The sequence below is a fragment of the Macrosteles quadrilineatus genome, unplaced genomic scaffold (assembly GCF_028750875.1).
Source record: "Macrosteles quadrilineatus isolate MER2022 unplaced genomic scaffold, UCM_ALF_1.0 Scaffold_3__2_contigs__length_128488019, whole genome shotgun sequence".
NCBI lineage: Eukaryota > Metazoa > Arthropoda > Insecta > Hemiptera > Cicadellidae > Macrosteles > Macrosteles quadrilineatus.
The window spans coordinates 95,948,422-95,966,530 of record NW_026542596.1 but is presented as its reverse complement, the minus strand read 5'-3'; the positions used below and the strand labels follow the sequence as shown (position 1 = coordinate 95,966,530).

Genomic DNA, 18,109 nt, shown 5'->3' with positions numbered 1-18,109 from the left:
ATCCGAACTATTCAATGGTCTGAACTACCCCCGGTCCCAATTAGTTCGGATTAAAGAGGTTTTACTGTATCAGGTTCCTTGGTCTATCAATAAAAAAACTTAATTGGTTTGTGTGCAGTCACTCGACAAATTCGGATGAAATGCCTTGTAGCTTCAGCAAAGTTAACTTTTTTTTTACCTTATGAGCCAGCTAGTTGATTCACTGGAATAACAGTAAGGCAAAGCAAAGCCTTGATATACGGTAGGGGGATTTTGAACATCTTTTTAATGCTACAAATATATTGTGAGTAGGTGGCTGTAAGATGGACTGTGAAACCAAGGGGGGCGATATAGTCACTGGTTTGTATATTGGTGCTGCCCTTTAAACTTATTAGAACTGAGTCCCACTCCGACCAATCCAATATCATTGAAACAAGACTATGTTCAGGTTACCAGATTGTTTGAATTAGCCAGAAATTCATTACAATTGCGTCAAAAATAGTGTACTGTAGTGATTATTTTTTATGATCACGTCGTGGTCGTCTTCTGAGATGGTAGAAATATCCATGATGATCAACCGTGATTGAGTTCTTCAAACTACAAGACAACCTCAAAACAAAAAGTAATGGAATAATGTTCAGGAATGGACATTAGCTGGGCTATTGGCGACTATTCCAAATTCCCCAGTTCTATACAAAATTCATATACAACTCCCGATTTTCCAGTCAGCTGGACACACTGACGTATTTTAGAACATTTGGCTTTGTTTCAATTAAAATACAGTTACCTTGTTATAAAATAGGTGGTAAAGGTTAGCCAGACATCCAGATTAGCGGACTTTGGACAGCTCACCTCTTGCACTGCTTGATAAGTTCCCATTGAGGCCCATTGGACGAAAATTTAAGGTGAAAAGAAGAAAAAATTCTTTAAGGTACCAAATTTGAGTACAACACAAAAGAAAACATTTCAAAAACCTTTTTTTTATAATTTAACATTCAGTAATACAATTTTAAATTGAAACTAAAATATGCAGCTCAGAAAAAAAATGTTCTCTCACAAACATAACCTGGTCACCAAATTAAACACTCATCGCTCGACTAAGTCACTTTGCACAGGTTCTATCTTGCATCCTAGGAGACCCTGGCCGGCCCACGACTGAGGTACAAGGTCCAGAGTGATGGCCGAATGTCTTCCTTCTCTGCGCAAAACTACAGCCACACGTCGACCCACCGAGTGCCGCACCACTGAAGCCACATCCTGCATGGACCTGAAGTTACCTTTGTTCACTGAACCAAACTCCAGCAGTAGATCGTTCACTTGGAGTCCCTGTAAAAGCACTGTTAGTTTAGGATGGTTTCAGGGAGTTTAATCATTTTATCATAAGGATCGTGGTGAGTAACAGATCCATAAAATATTAACACTACCTATGTGATTAACAGAAAACTATGCAAGTGCTCAACCAAGACAGCAATTCAAATTTTTTCAAATTTTAGTTTTGTAATTTTATAGTTTGCCTAATTTGTTTGATTCATACTTGAAATTTTTAGCTAAACATTCCTTTGAATAACAAAATATTTAGGCAGAAAACTCAGTAAATTTTATGCAGATTGCAATGATATCTTAAAAGCTTAGTTTGGACAAAGAATAACCATAGACTAACCAACACAAGTAGAAGACTTGTCATCCCATTGTAAATTTTGAAGCACGTTTTTCGTGTCTAGTTCATGTACGGTGACACTGGGCGCTAGTGTCGACAAAATTTTGTTTCTATTATTTTAGGGTTAATTTCTTGATTTGTGCTTTACTGTTTGGTTATATAACTAGGAGACAAGTTATTGTTTATAATAAGATCGTATTATTTGGTTAAACGAGGTTTTAAATGACTGTAATAACTGGAAACAAATTGTAAACAAAACACGACCTCTACATAAACCGTACAGAACTAACAATAAAATTGTCTTCAGCTGTTGCATAAGGATGAGAAATCTACTTGGGGGAGTATGTTTTATCTATGGAATAACTGAGACATTAATTTCTCTGTTGCTTTGTCAAAACTAAGCTTAGCCTATAACATATTATTAAAATCTGCATTTACAATTTTTAAAGTTTTATGTATCACGGGATATTTTTTTTACTAGACCAAAACACTTTAATATAATAAGTTATATTACAATTTTGACATGGAAAAATAATAAAACATTTGCTATTTAAATTAATAAATAACTGGTACTCCAGCCCCATCTTCAAACTCTCTAAGGGTCCTCCAATTCTTCCTTGTCCTCCTTAGACACATGCTGCTGGCCCTTAACGTCGCACAGATGGTTTTTACCCTTATCCAGTTCATCACTAAACTGTAAGGTTTCTTCCATTTTTCTGTTAGGCGTTCTGCCATTGCTCTGAGCAAGGTCTGAAACTCTTTGCCCAGCATTCCGTCCACAGACGTGACTATTGGGGTAAAAGATGCATTTCTGGTTTCTGTTATTGTTTATTTCCTCTTCTTCTCTCTTTCTGCATTCTCCAACACTTTTTCGTATGGGAGGTTCAAGTACGATGGAGCATCAGTGTCAACGACACGTACATCGAATAATGCTTCCGTCTGAACCTCCCATACACCCCTACAAGCCAAGTCTGCTTTTAGTGCTGCAGTATCAAATGACCCTTGCTCAGAGATCATTGGTTCTCGAACACAGTTTCCCCATGCTAGCTCCATCAAGCTTCCAAGGGTAATCATTATGTCTTTTTATTATCAAACCACCTGTGCGACAGTTAAGGGCATGTTCCATATTGAAGTTTTTGCCACAGCCATCACATGAAGAGGGCAGGTGTATAGGAGTTTTCCCATATCTTAATGCAAGAGCATCTCTGAACTCCAGTTTGGAGAAAGATCTAAGTTGAGTTTTTTCAGAGGAATGCATGACAGCCATCCACTGTGTTTCGCTTTAGTATTTGCTCCTCGCAAGATAATTTTTTGTTGTTTTAGAGGAAGATTTTGAATAGTCGATTTCAAGATGTTTTCTTCTTCTAATCTTCTCTCCTCTTTCAATTCCTTTTTTGAGATAATCAAATGTTCTTCATATTCTTGCATATTTATTTTCCTCTTAGTTTTAAGGGAGTCTATGATGAATTTACAACATCTCTTTGAAGCTCGGACCAATGCTTTTCCCTGAGCAGTAGGATCAACTAAACCAATTCCTCCATTTTTTTACTTGCAGATGTAATATTTTTTGTTCATCTTGGTTTAGGTGAGAGCCAAATAAAGCAGGAAATAGGTTTTGTTCTATTAAGTTTTTTATTGGATGAAAATTAATGTCTTCACTTTCAACAACTCTTTGAAAAAAATTCAATTTAGCTTGTATGGATTTTGTGGCAACAGTGTGTGCAGATTGTGGGTATTTTTCAGCTACATTCGCCAGACTTACCAAATGACTATTCCACTTTTCAAAAAGACATCTTTTTCAGTTTTGTCACATTCAATAAATCCTCCTAAATAACTACTCCCAGTAACAATCTTTAATCCTGATATGTTGGATAAGTCTAATGTTGATGGTTCAGATCCATTAATTAAACGGGTTTTGTGAGCTTGTGGGTAGTAACCATATTTAGGCCCAATTTCTCCCACCATTTCATCACATTGCAAAGTTTTCCTTCACATGGAGTCATCCTCATACCATACTTGGTTTGTATCTGTGATGGTTTTTAATTCATTAATTAACGGCAAAGTGGCTAATCCATATAATATCATGGATAATGGGTCTCCCTGAGTAACGCCTTCTCTGCTATTCAATTGTTTTTTTACTTCCTTATAATTAGTGCAGCCTTTCTCTGGTATGAGTTGAAAATGAATCGTGCAGCCCTTGGCCATTTAATTCTTGCCTGCCATAACGCATGAACTCTGTTTATCCTGTTGAAGGCATTGTCAGCATCAACCATTATCATGCAGCTGTCTTCTTCAGTTTGTCGTTTTTCTTCATATTGGTCTCTCATGAAATGTATCGCACCTTCAATTCCTGCTTTTAATCCTACAAAGAGTTGATCAGTGCCACATATTTCAATAACTTCATCACCAGCTGCAAGAATTATGCATTTTGCTAAGATACGGCGGAGCACTTCTCCTATACCCACCGGTCTAACACCAGGGCATTTGTCAATTGCAACCAACCGATTAGCCATAAGAGCTTGAATTTTTGACCAAGATTTCCTCATTTAACTTCATTGCTAATTCAGCAATTGACGCTCTTAAAAAAGCACTTTTTCTACCATTTTTGTTAAATTTATGGTTTTTTGTGGAATTTGGCATATAATATTTAAAACTAGATAACCCGTTGCTCGAAATCGAGCAAAACTAAACTTGTATTAAAAAAAATGAACAAAAACATAAACAGCAAGCAAGACCTTTATCAAAGAGTCACTCTAAAATAATTTATATCACTGATTATAGAAATATAAAAATATTATGATGTTAAAAATATAAAAGTAATCTACAATATTTAAATTTACATTCACTCTCATACTGCTTTGGTTATCTCTTATGTATAGTAGGCGGGTGCACTCTATGAGCACGTAGATGTCAACCACACACTGTAAAGTGAACTTTTGACCTAATGTAGAATTCCTCTCTTGACGCCAACCATCGCTACTCTTATTCTAGCATTGTTAAATTATTTCTTTGATGTGTTCTGTTTTAGGCGTGTTTAAATTAGGGGCCCTAACCCAAGTCTCCGGTTGGGAACGTAAGAGTTAAGCAAGTGGATTTAACAACAGATCTAGAATGGATACGCCTTCAACATTATTAGTGTTGGAAAAAACTATTGGCCAGGTGGTGCTTTGTTTTCAGCTTTAAAAATTGCTGCGACACCTACACAGGTAGCACCATTGTACCGAGGGAAGACACTTCTTCTGTCTCTTATTATGTACATAAGAATCTCACTTGACTCCACGGAGCTCTCGTCCCTAAATAATGCCTGCCACAGTCTTCAAAGATTTGCATATGGGTTTTGCATTATGACCCTATTTTCCGCATATATTTTCATCGATTTTTTCGTTTGAATTGTGCTTAATTCTCCTTTGTGTTCTAGTGACATTGTCCTACTTACTTATATATCTGTGCGTATTCAGGATCATCATCTTCTTGAGGAATTAGAGGACCCACTCGGTGGTAAAACATGTCACCGATCTTAAAATTGTAGATCCCCTATGGAGCTTTCTCATCTTAATGAGCTTCAAAGCTGAGCATGGTAAAGGCAGAATTTAATTGACGAACTTTATACAATAATTTCTGGATATAAGTCTCACAGTCCTATTTTCAGATTGGGCGTTTCCAATAACAATCTGAAGATACCTTCAGGTGAATTGCATAAATGAGGTAATTGAACCTTTCATTTATGGAAACAAAGAGTAAAAACTTAACTGTCTTGGGCAGCATTTTCTTGCTTAAAAATAAGTAAGCCACTACAATGTAAACATTTAACGTTCATTTGTCGGAGATTGGACTATCACAACAGTGGTACTTACCACTATGTACCCATCAAATGTTCAATTGAGAGGTTGATGCAAAGGTCATGTTCGCGTTCCCTCCAGCCACTCACAGTTCTTTGTCGTAGCCTACTGGCGGCATTTGATTTTAAATTGAAATGAAATAAGAAAGTTAACCAAACGACAGAAAACACTATAAAGGAATTGGAATTTTGATACACATTGTAAATCACGTGACAATATGGTAATGTAACTGCCCTGTGAATAATTACTTTTAAACATTCAATTCATTAAATCGAACTACATGATAATCAGTAAAATACTATGTTAGGTAAATCAATTTAACCATAGACAAAAAGAATTAAATATTTATCAAATGTTTATTCTTAAACAATTTGTTGTCTAGTATTGATAGAAAACTCTTCATTATGAGCCAGACTTAGTTATCTGATTGAAACAAAATATAAATTCCAGCTTTGCTCTGGAAGTCTGTGGTTAACCTTAAAAACTATTTCAAACTACGTCCATATGTTATTTGTAAACAAAGGTAAATGAGTTTGATCAAATGTCAACAGATAGCGCCGCCTTCCAAACTTTAGCCCTTAAGTGTACTTAAGTGATGCCCTTTCTTAATATTCTGAGACGTATTTGCACACCTACATGAAAATACCTTTAATTTGACATCTCAAACGTTAAAATCCGTTATCGAGTTATGACTGTGAAAAGAAACCTGCTTGCGTATTAATATATAGATACCCAAAATTGTTTAGCTATTAACAGGTTTCGTTAATTTGTTCACAAAGGTAGCAGCTGACAAAATGAACATTTTTGCAGAATCTTAACATTGTAGCTCAGACCGTTGAGGAGCTATGAACTTCTTTGTAAAAAACACATACAGACCGATAAACCTTAAATGGAATGATATAGGGCACATGTTATGTAGGCTAACACTTTTTGTTTCTTTTGACATGGTGAATAACGTGACAAAGTTTGTTCATATTTTGTGTTCATAAGTGGGTTGCAAGACAACATCGTCACATAGCATAGTAATGTGTATGTGTCTGTTGGCACGATAACTCATAAAAAATTATCAGATTTACATAAAATTTGGTACAAACTTGCAGACCTACATTTATGATAGTATTATGGTAACAGGGTTTAAGGTACAAATAGGTTTTCCCAATCTTTTGGCTCTAAAACATAGGTAATATTTTTCAATTTCTGGATGCGTTTTAATTTATTTATTTTAAAAAGCTATCAACATTTCAATAAAATGAACCTCATTACTTTCTAGTAGGAGCAAACCTACGTAATCATTACGATTTATGTTATTTTAATAGAAAATCAATCTGACAATCTTAAGGGTTTTAGTGGACATCCAGCCAGGTAAATGGACATTCACCAAGTCTGCAGGTTTGCTACAGCGGGGTTATTATTTACTGTGATAGTTGAAGAGACATAAAAAATGCTCCAGCTTATAATGAGTTGTACTCTCAATTTGGTTTGGTTGAAAAGTTGACATATTTTACAGACATACATAAGTTATTGAAATCAGTGAACTCTGTATTTTTATTTTCAAACTTACTACAGCTTTGGGATGTGTATTTCTATAAAATCCCTTCTTAAAATCTTAAATAGTCAAAGTACTTACTTAACTTAACTTAAACTTAAATGTTCAATGTACTTACGCTACAAAACAATGAATAAAGAATGTTTTGACTTTGACTTTGAAAGGTTATACTTACACACATGTCGGCTGGGGAGCTGGCAGTCACCAGAGTGACCTTGGCGAAGGGTTCCGTCCACTCAGTTTCCATCTGCTGGTCACCCACCTGGGACTCGGCCTCTGCTCCGGCTCCATGTAGCTTGTGGAGGCCGGCCTCTATCTTCACCATGACTTCTCGATGGTCATTCTGCAGACCTGTAATGTGCGTCATGTTAAGATGTAAACTAAATGCCTATGGGCTTTACAGCTGAAATTTTCAAGTATGACATTAAATTTTACTTGTTAGTAGCCTATACTTTTGACTTCTCTATTACCAAGTTTAGCTGTGCTACAATAAGAATGATTTTGTTCACTGCTGAGCAGTAGGCTTGGATTGTACTTACAAATAATTTTGTGACGAGCAGTCCTCACTTGGTACACATCAATGTCGTTTCTGGGAAATCCTTCTCTGTCCACCAATGGCTCATGCATACCAATGTTATTCTGTAAGGATATTATAATGTTAGCCAACAAATGCAAGATACATGTTTATTAGATCCAGGCAAGGTACAACAGTTTAAATACAATGGGCTACCTCAAGGTACATTTAAGTCGTCTGGTGTCGCTGCACATATCACATAATTGTGAGTTATGTCAACTGACTTATTCATTTTGTGGTTCATCAATCATCGCCCCTCATTTTATGTGTTATTGGTTTTAACGGCAACCATGACCAAATTCTCATCATGCCACCAACCTTGAATCACCAGACATCAGACAATACAAACCGCTTATTTAAATGCTACCGGTATGTCTTCTGTTTTAGGTAACTTACTCAAATAGTTTCATCCTCAAGGCCCAAAAATTTCCCAGATTATCCTTTGAAAAATGCAAGCATTTAAAAAAAAAAGTAATTTGAAGTGTTTTTCTCAGGATTTTAATTTTACAAAAACAGTCTGCAGGCGACATACCGGTAAACTAACAACTTAATACATTATAACCTAAACTTTACCTTCCTAATCTAACCTAACTTTCACTTAATGCAGTCACCAATTCACATACACAGCACCACCTACCACCCTGACATGCCTAAATAAGAACTAAGTACATGTAATTAGTCCACCAGTCCATCTATATCTCCATAATGTGACGAAATTCCTATTATAGAGAACATTAAGTTATTTGACTACAGAATCACTTAAAATGTTATCCATCCTATCTTGTTTATCGTAATGTTAAGTATGTTTTTACGGCGATATATTGAGAAATATTCATCAGCGGTGAAAAATAATGGTATACAGTAGACCCCCTCTTAACACGTTGACTGCGCGCGCCGACTTTACAGGCGCTCCCCAGTGGCGGGCGAAGCCCCGGCGCGCAACCGAATCAGCGAACGCAATTGGCATTCAAATATTTCAGTCTGACGAATCACAAAAGAGCAGTGGTGACTGTGCTGCGTTACCCCGAGAGTGGATGTAGTTCACTAAAACACCCAAAGGTAGCAGCACTGCATGGATCCGTATCCAGTGTCTTTGTAATGTGGGTTGAAGAGAAAAAATCCCCGAAACCAGGACAAAAGCATTGCCAGACGGGATTTTACGGGAAATTTTAGTACCAACCTACACCAAAGTAAAGCTCGCATTCTAAGCTGGCAGGCTGGCAACGATTATAACGTCTCCGTCTGAGGCTAAGCTCACACTGACTCAATATATTACTGTTGGTCTGGTGCCGACTGTAGTCGGCGCGCGCCACCTGGGAGCGCTGGCGACGCCGACTAAAGTCGGCACGCGCAGTCAACGTGTTAACCGACCCTAATGGGACCGGACCTAGGTCGGATGATTCAAAAGGTCGGATAAAACGGCCAATCCCTAAAATCATAACATAATGAAGTGCTATTCATCTGGAATTATAATCATTATTTTGAAGTCATACTTGCATTATTTATAAAATAAACTACTCTTATCTCCTTTTTCATATTGATAGAAATGTCACAAATAAACACAAAACACGGTTAAGTCAAATAGACCTACTTTCAGTGAATATATTATAATACTAGGCAAGAGTCAATAAAATTCCTATTTTAATAACTTTACTACTGTAATGTATTAATTAATGCTTTCCAAATACATCGTAATACAGTAAAGAACCTTTTGTCGTCATTAAAGATACAAGCGACCATTTTGTTACAAGACAGGACGTTTATTTATAGCCTCTCACTGGAGGCTCGAGGCACAAAAACTATCTTGACCTTGGAGTTGTTAACACCCCTTCCCTACCCCCCATACAAGTTGCGTTGTTTGTTTACTCAAGCGATAAGATAATCAGTTCTGAAAATCGTAACGCACTTTATGATGTTATAAATTTGCCGCACAGATAACAAATCAGATCAGATGTGCTCGAGCTACGAACGATGATGACAAACTGACAATAGGCTATGCTATATTTTTTGTGATCATCACAAAATAACTTATTGTTAGTCATATCCTGTGGAGATAAGCGTATGGTTCAGTTCTCATCGCCGAGCGTGGGAGCGGAAATGCCGAGATTCCTAGAAAGCGGCGGTTAAAACGAGCTGCTCTCAAAGCAAGGTCGGTTAAAACAAACTGTATTATTTTACGATCAAAGGCGGATAATCCAATTATCGGTTAATACGAGGTCGGTTAAGAGGGGGTCTACTGTATTTGGATTCAGGAGGTAAAAAACTATAAAGTAAGATATCAAAATTAAAAATTCGTTTGGAGGCACCTATACAGAATAAATACCCATATGGAGGTGACTAATGTGTGGCTTAGCCGTTGGGATAGCTCAGCTTAAATAAACTGTCGGGTACACTTCCATATCTGTTGGCACTAATATCGAATGAGTACTTATTATATCGAATGAGTACTTTTTATCGATATATCGATTAATCGATATATAACCTAACCAAACTATCAAATGAGTACTTTTTATCGATATATCGATTGTTCGATATATCGATAAAAAGTACTCATTCGATATTAGTGCCAACAGATATGGAAGTGTACCCAAACTGTCTCCGGATTGGGTCAGAGTTTACTGTATAAGTTAAGTGCGAGTTTGATAGGAAATGCACTAAACACCTGTTATCTTTTAACAGTAACTTAATTAGGCCTTGTATGCTAATAGATTTTTTCTTTAAGTTAAGTAGGCCCTACTGTAGGCCGAACAAGGTAGTTTCTCAAAAGGGTAATTAAGTTACTGTAGGCCTATTGCATTGGTAAATACAATTGGCTAGATACTTACACAAGAAAGAATGTCATGGAATTGCTTGATCTCTGCTTCAATTTTGTTTTTTTCTGACATCAAATCTAGCACCTCTTTTCTCATTTCTGAATTACGAACTGAACTGGACATTTTGTCAAAGCCAACCATTTCAATTTGCAATCTGACTAGTTAGAGTAAGTAAATTAATTAGGCTATAATTAACTAGAAAATTTAGGAGATTTAATGCAATACCATAATTTTTTATGTGTTAGGCTGGTTCAGACAAATAAAGTGCTTTACCATCTATTTTAGGGCTAATTCCATTAACCATTAACTAATAAACATATAAGACAACACTCAAACGAACACAAACGATAAAATAAACAATATCAATGAACGATCGACATCAACATGGATGATGATGAGTGCCGAGTGGAGATGACGTTTGATCGCGATGACGGACAGAACAACACAGAAGTGAAAAAAACAGCTGATCTTCTGTTTATTTTGATTTCGATTTCTATATTATCACGTTTGCCAACACACTGAAATGGCTACAAAGAGATACTGAGCAATGATTATAGATATCACTTGATCACTTTCTTAGATGGTTTTATAGTTTTTAAATTCATAATGCATTGCTTTAATTATTACATACAAATATTACAGATTTTATTACTATTCAATATTCAGCACTAATTTGTTAGCTATCACGAGATACTATAGTAATATAAGATTTCTTTATTATGGTGTTAAAAAACACAAATGTAGCAATTAGCACAAGGGCGTACCTAGGATCATAGATAAAACATACTCCTCCAGGATCAAAACTAGGGGGGGGGGGCAAGAGCGTACTTGAAACAGGGGTGGCACACCGGTGGTGGGCCTGGGGTGTATGGAATACCCCCCAGCATGGAGGGGGGGGGGTCCGGGGGAAATTAAAAAAAATGAGAAATTAGCGTATTTTACGCTATTTTGAGACATTAATATAACAAACCCAGCGTTTAAGTCTTAGTTTTATCTATGGTCTTAGTTTATGAAGTGGCTTTATGTCCGTCAATGGGGTCAGGTCAGGTTGCTTAGCTGTACAATAAAAATTTAACTGTATTTTTGTGTCCATGCCAACTTTTCACATCCATTTATAACACCCAAAATGTGTGGTAAACTATTTTGAAAAATGCCTGATAACGTATGCCGTAGAGGAATTTTGTTCGTTACATTATTGTTGCGGAAGGCAAATGAAGACAAAATAATGTTACAAAAAATAGGTTTTCCTACAGTTACCTAACAATGTACATGTTCTCTCACTGATTTGAGAAAGCAAAGTGGCCAATTCGCTCATCAGTGAGACAATGTTAACATTGTCTCACTCTAATTACTTTGTCTCACACCAGATTTGCAACGGGAAGGCACGAAATAGTGAGCGCGTAACATGCAGACAAGGTCGTATGCGCGCGAAATACGTTGGCAGCACCGGCTGTAAATCAGCTGGTCAGCTGTTGTACTGTTGTTTTGTTACTTCACATTAAATGTCATATTTAAAGTTCACTTCTGTGTAAAAATATGCTACGTTTCTTTGCCAATTTGTTTTATGGTAACTGTAGGAAAAATATAATGTGCAACTCGAGAGCAAAGTGCAATTGCCTCACTCAAGAAAACATTCCTCACGAGCCGTCTCGAGTGAGTCAATTGCTCCTTTTGCTCACTAGTTGCACAAATAACCATTATATTAATTCATTATACTACACAAAGTTGTTAGTTTATACATATTGCAAGATTGGTCTGTTTATTACTATTGTAGGAATTTTTATTTTATTGAAGAAATAACTCAGAAACTAATGAAAAATTGATAACGTGTCAAAAAATGTTATAAAAATCAGTCTATTTTACTCATCTTTTCTCATACTAATAAAATTTTTCTTGGATCTCAATTTTTATACCTTATCCTGCTTCTAGGGGGGCAGCTGCCCTGCTGGGTACGACATCATGTACGTACTACAACAACGCTCAAGTGGAGGGAGACTCCTGCGTCCTTTAGATAGGAATTTCCTCACGTTTGAGCTCTTCCAACATATCAGAGATGAATTCACACAATGGTCGTCCCAAAAGCGAGTTTCCTATTCTCTTTAATGTATGGCTGTGTATTTATGGTCAATCAATGTTATTAATGAAATGGGCGACAAAATAATAAAGTGGATGTGTCTTTTTGTCTTAGCTGCAGCGATAGGCTGGAAACCATGAAGAACTTCAAGCTTGGATTTGAGGATTATTTTGAGCTCCAACAAACACTAATGTTTGGCCTGAAGGTATTTTGGTTAACAAATACTTACAAAAAAGGTCAGTGGCTTCCATTGATAGTCAAAAAAACTAGTGAGGCCTAGGCCTAGGCTAATGATCAAATCTAGGCAAGTAGGCCTACTTAGCATAGGTTTTGTTAATGTTAGATCTATTTTTAAGAAAATTGACGACCTAGAAGTTTTTCTAAAGGATAATAAATGTGATGTTTTATGTGTAGCTGAAACTTGGCTTACAGATGAAAAGGTTAAGTGTTTTAAAATAGAGGGGTACAGAGTTGCTGCCACCTATTGTAGGGTGAACCAAGTGGGTGGAGGAGTAATGATTTTGATAAAAGACAAACCATTATTGAAGGCATCAAATATTGAATGTATGAACTCGATAGCCTTAGAGGGAAAATTTGAATGCTGTGCAACACTGATTAGTTACAACGTCTAGATTTTAAATTTGTTGTCTTGACAATATATCGTCCACCTTATGAGAGTAACTTAGACAGTTTTATTGAATCACTTGACGAAACAATGAACATGTTGAGCTGTAAATTTGACTTTCCTGTAATTATTACAGGGGATTTTAATATAAATGGTTTGGAGGATAGCTATAATATGAGAGCATTGAATGATGTTTTCTGTTCTTATGAACTTTCAAATTTAATTAAAGATCCAACAAGAATAACAAATGAGTCTAGTAGTTTACTAGATTACATTGTGGTTGACCCCAGAATAGAAGTCAGTAATACGGAAGTTAGACCTACATTTTTGTCCGACCATTGTTTTTTAATGATGTCTTTTAAAGTTAACAAAAATGAAACTATAAAAAGAAGTATAGTTAAAAGGAAGATAAATCAATCATCTATTGATGCTCTTTGTATATACCTCAACTTAAAACTTAACCAAGATTTGGACATAAACAAGACATGTGATGAATTGTTTAATGAATTTTATTCTACATTTTTATTTGCTTTTGACTCATGCTTTCCCTTGAGAAAGCTGGAAATAAAAAATGTAATAATACAGGATGGATGAATGATGAACTGCAGAAATCTCAGGAGAGAGTGATGAACACCTATTGGGAGACTAGACAATCAAAAAATGATAATGAAATAAAAATTAGATATAAAAATGAAATAAGAAGACACTCTCAGCTGGTTGAAAACTCTAAAAAAAATTTCTACAGAGATAAAATTGTAAATTCCAAAAATGTGAGCAGGGAGTCGTGGAGGGTTGTCAGGGACCTGACGGATGATGGTGCGGGCGGCTGCGAAAACATGTCCATGTTGGAGGGTGATAGGCTAATTCACGACCCCTTTGAGGTTGCACAGTTGTTTAATTCTTTTTTTGTGGAGGAAGTAAATAGGATTGCTGCTGCTGCGTCGACTGGAGTTGATCTAAATGATGCAAATATAAATGAAGTGGAAATGAACCTGCCCCATACGACAGAAGAAGAGGTGATGTCTGTTCTAAATCACGTAGGAAGAGGAAAATGCGCTGGAATTGATGAGGTACCTTGCTACTTACTTAAATATTGTAACACCATTGTTGTAAAACCCCTTACAAAAATAATTAATAAATCACTAAGCACAGGAGTGTTTCCAAATCAAATAAAAACTTCAAAAGTTGTACCAATTCATAAGAAGAATGAAAAGAAACTTGTAAATAACTACAGACCTGTTGCTGTACAATCGGTTTTCTCTAAGGTCTTTGAGATTATTTTCATAAATAGACTTATAAATTATTTAGAAATAAATCATGTTATTACTGATAAACAATTTGGATTCCGTAAGGGTAAATCTACGTCTGATGCCATTTCCTACACTCTTGGGGTCAGTCTATAAAAATCTGGATCTTATGGAAGAAAATCTTTGTCTATTCTATGATATGACTAAAGCGTTTGACTGCATAAATCATTGTAAACTGAGGATTAAACTAATTAGTATGGGAATAAGAAATACAGCTTTAGATTGGATAATGTCTTTTCTTCAAGATCGAACACAAGTAGTTTCTATAAAATATACAGATTCAAACCAGACATCAAAATTTGTCAAGTCAAAAATTTCTCCTTTGATAAACACAGGTGTCCCGCAAGGTTCAAACCTCGGGCCTATAATTTTCCTGCTTTTTATTAACGATCTGCCATGCTCAGTGACAAAGGGTAATATTTGGCTCTTTGCAGACGACATCAGTCAACTATTTACAGGAAAAGTTATCAAAGAAGTAATTGATGAAGCTCAACAGGGAATAAATGAAATTGTTTCATGGTGCAGCTTAAATGGATTAACACTAAATCAAAGCAAAACAAATGTTCTTCATTTTTACAATAGGAAAATTCCAAATTGTTCACCTTTACTCAAAATGAATGGAAATAGCATCAAAATCAACCATAGTACCAAATATCTTGGAATTACAATTACAGAAAATTTGCACTGGACTGAAGATAATGATGGTATGATAAAATGTCTGAAAGTTGTATACTGCTTAGTAAGAAGACTCCAAAACATAGTTGATCAAGAAGTATTACTAAAAATATACTATGGGTGCTTTCAGAGTGTAATAGCCTATGGCGTACTCTTTTGGGGAAATAGCCCTGATGCAAAGAGAGTTTTTATCCTACAGAAAAGAATAGTTAGAACAATTTGTAAGCAACATTACTTAACACCATGTGCACCTTTTTTTAAATCACTGCAAATTTTAACCTTACCGTCTCTTTACATATTTGAAGCAGCAGTAACAGTTAAGAAATCTCCCCAATGCTTTATTCAAAATTACAACGTCCATAACATTAATACGAGACAGAAGAAAAATTTACATGTACCTCAGATTAATTCAACTTTAGCAAGAAATAGCCCTCACTATCAGTGTGTAACAATTTTTAATAGACTACCAAATGAGATTAAGGAAGAACCTTCGATGGAATCTTTCAAAGAAAAATTGAAGAATATATTAACGGAATCCCCGTTATATAAAATTGAAGACTTTATAGTAAATCCATAGAAAAGAAATAAAAAGAAAAAAAAAAACTGACGTCCACGGCGCAGCAGCGCTTCCAGTGGCAACACATCAAGTATCAAGCAAGTAAGTATCAAGTAATCCCATCAAGCTAATGGCGCCAGAGAGGACAATCTGAAACCGATGAATGGGGGGCACCAATAAAAATCAGAGTGCCAGTGCACCCGACCTACCGGTTATTGCGGTTCCCTTACATTTTTCAAATACCACAGCACAGGCAAGGGGCTATTTTGTTCCCTAGCCTGTGTTTATTTTATACATACTTTACGGTACTATGGGGAAGGTGCAAGCTATAGCTTCCTTCTTTTCAACCATCTTGGCCATTGTTACTTCAGTTGATTGAAATGGGAGTTGTTATGTTATTACTCAGTGGGCTAGAAAAAAGTAGGCTAAATCTTCAATAATTTGGCTTTACGAAAAATTTGAGTTAATAATGAGAAAAACTCCACCATAGTTTTCAATCTGAGAGAAAAGGATCATGTTGATGCAAAAATATTCCTAACCAGCTGAATCCCAAACTTATGCTATTTTGCTTCCCTATATAACATTATTAATTGGTATTCTAAAAAAATAATAATTGCTGTGTAGGCCTAATTTGTTTCAATCATTGATTTAATGACTCACTGGACAAGGATAGCATGAAGCAGGCAGACTTTAACCCGTTGGAGTCTTAAGAGTACGGTACCACATAAAGATCAGCCTCTTGGTACTGAAGTGGTCTGTTACCCACAATTGAAGACATCTACCGACTAAGGCCCGATTTCACCAAATACTTAAACCGCCGTTAAGCCTCGCTCTAACTACAGTTAGTTCTTAACTGACGAAATCGGATTCCACCCATCACCATAACTCTCTGTTAGAGCTAGTTTAGAGAAAACCGTAGTTCTTTTGAAAGTTATGGGTGATGAAGAGTTGCCTGCCTATGTTTTTCACCAAACTAGATGGATGAGAGAAAAGGTTAATGATTTAACTAAGACAAGATTAATTTTATAACTAGATATGAAACGTTTTGCCTTTTTCTTTAGGTTATCCACAAGATTTGTAGTAAAGGCATATCCCTAGGAATGTGATCAGCCACTTTTTTGTCCCTGCTGAAATAGTTTTTCTACCTACATTATCAAATTCCTTTTTTCTTTGTAAAAAAAAATAGGCTCCCTTTTCCTTTTCCCGGTTTTAAGTAACCCTAACCCTACAGTCAAACAATTAATTTAGTTCAGTCAGAGGTAATTAAGGTCAATAACTAAACCTAAATTGTCATTATTCTGCTAGTATTTATAGAAAATCATTATTTTTATGACATCTTTATTATTTAAATAAAATTTCAACAAAGAAATCAAGAACAAGAACTTATGATGGAACAACAAATGTTTCTGGAAAGATCCAAAAATAGTATATTTGTTTTAGAGATTTTATTTTTAGAATCACAAAACAAAACCTTGCAAAATTTGTTACCAGGAAAAGTAGTTCTCTAGTTTTGATTGCATCATAACATCTACCAGATCCTTTTACATAACAAATCAGTCTGAAATAAGTTTCCCTACCTTATCTAACTTTTAGGAAACTAAGGTGGATTTCAGATAATAAAACTGACACTTCAATACAAAAATGTAAGTGTAATACTGTCATAAAAGTACACTAAACTTAACACCTAAACTTAACATCAGTCTCTGAAATCAGTCTCAGAAGTATTTAATATTAAAATAAGACATGGAGTTGTCGTAACATAAAAACCTAAATATTTATGACATTACATTACAAACCAGTATATTTTCACTGAGGGCTGAAAATGGAGTTTGCACTTGCAATCGCAAGGGGTGTTTTAGTGCTGTGATTTAAAATATATGTATATATTTTAAACAATTTATATTACAGTGATAAAACAAATTTTATTTCCTTTAGGAAACAGTCTGGAAATCATTTTTTTGAACACACATTCCAGCTTGTGGTATAATTTACATACCGTTAAATTTAGATCACTGCCAATCAATGATACGCAGTTGTTTTGTGCCTTACCGTAACTAAACCATTATTCAGCCAGACATGCATACTGGTGATTCTTTTGAGAGAAACGATTGATAGATTATCATATCGTTTAAAAAGGTGAAGGTATAACTAACTGGCGTTGATAATTAAGTGATATTATGCCAACAGACTATTTCTGTGGATATGTTTAGTTACAGGTCTCCGCTGACAAATCATAGACTCTAAGCAACTTGGAAGTCAGCCTTCGTTTGAAATTACCAGAATATGCCCTCAGATGTTGTTTGAAAATTAGACCTCCATACTGTGCTCTAGATACAAGTGCCCCAAGGTGCCCGAATGCTCAATGTTTAAACACCAATTGCACACCACTGTTGTCTAAATGAATGCATTTCCTTAGTTTATATTACACTGTCAAATAAAAAAAAAAAAAAAAAAAAAACAACCA

At 35.7% G+C, this 18,109-nt stretch overlaps 1 protein-coding gene across 1 annotated transcript; it reads right to left on the bottom strand.

Annotated features, from left to right (window-relative positions):
* Window positions 1-939: 939 nt before the first annotated feature.
* On the bottom strand, window positions 940-10,818 carry LOC128989758 (26S proteasome non-ATPase regulatory subunit 9-like). The gene is made up of 4 exons (XM_054411793.1): window positions 10,421-10,818; window positions 7,561-7,660; window positions 7,197-7,372; window positions 940-1,305 (listed from the first exon to the last, which is right to left on the bottom strand). Exons 1-4 carry the CDS (start codon window positions 10,547-10,549, stop codon window positions 1,066-1,068), a joined length of 645 nt encoding a protein of 214 aa, XP_054267768.1. The 5' UTR covers window positions 10,550-10,818; the 3' UTR covers window positions 940-1,065.
* Window positions 10,819-18,109: the final 7,291 nt, after the last annotated feature.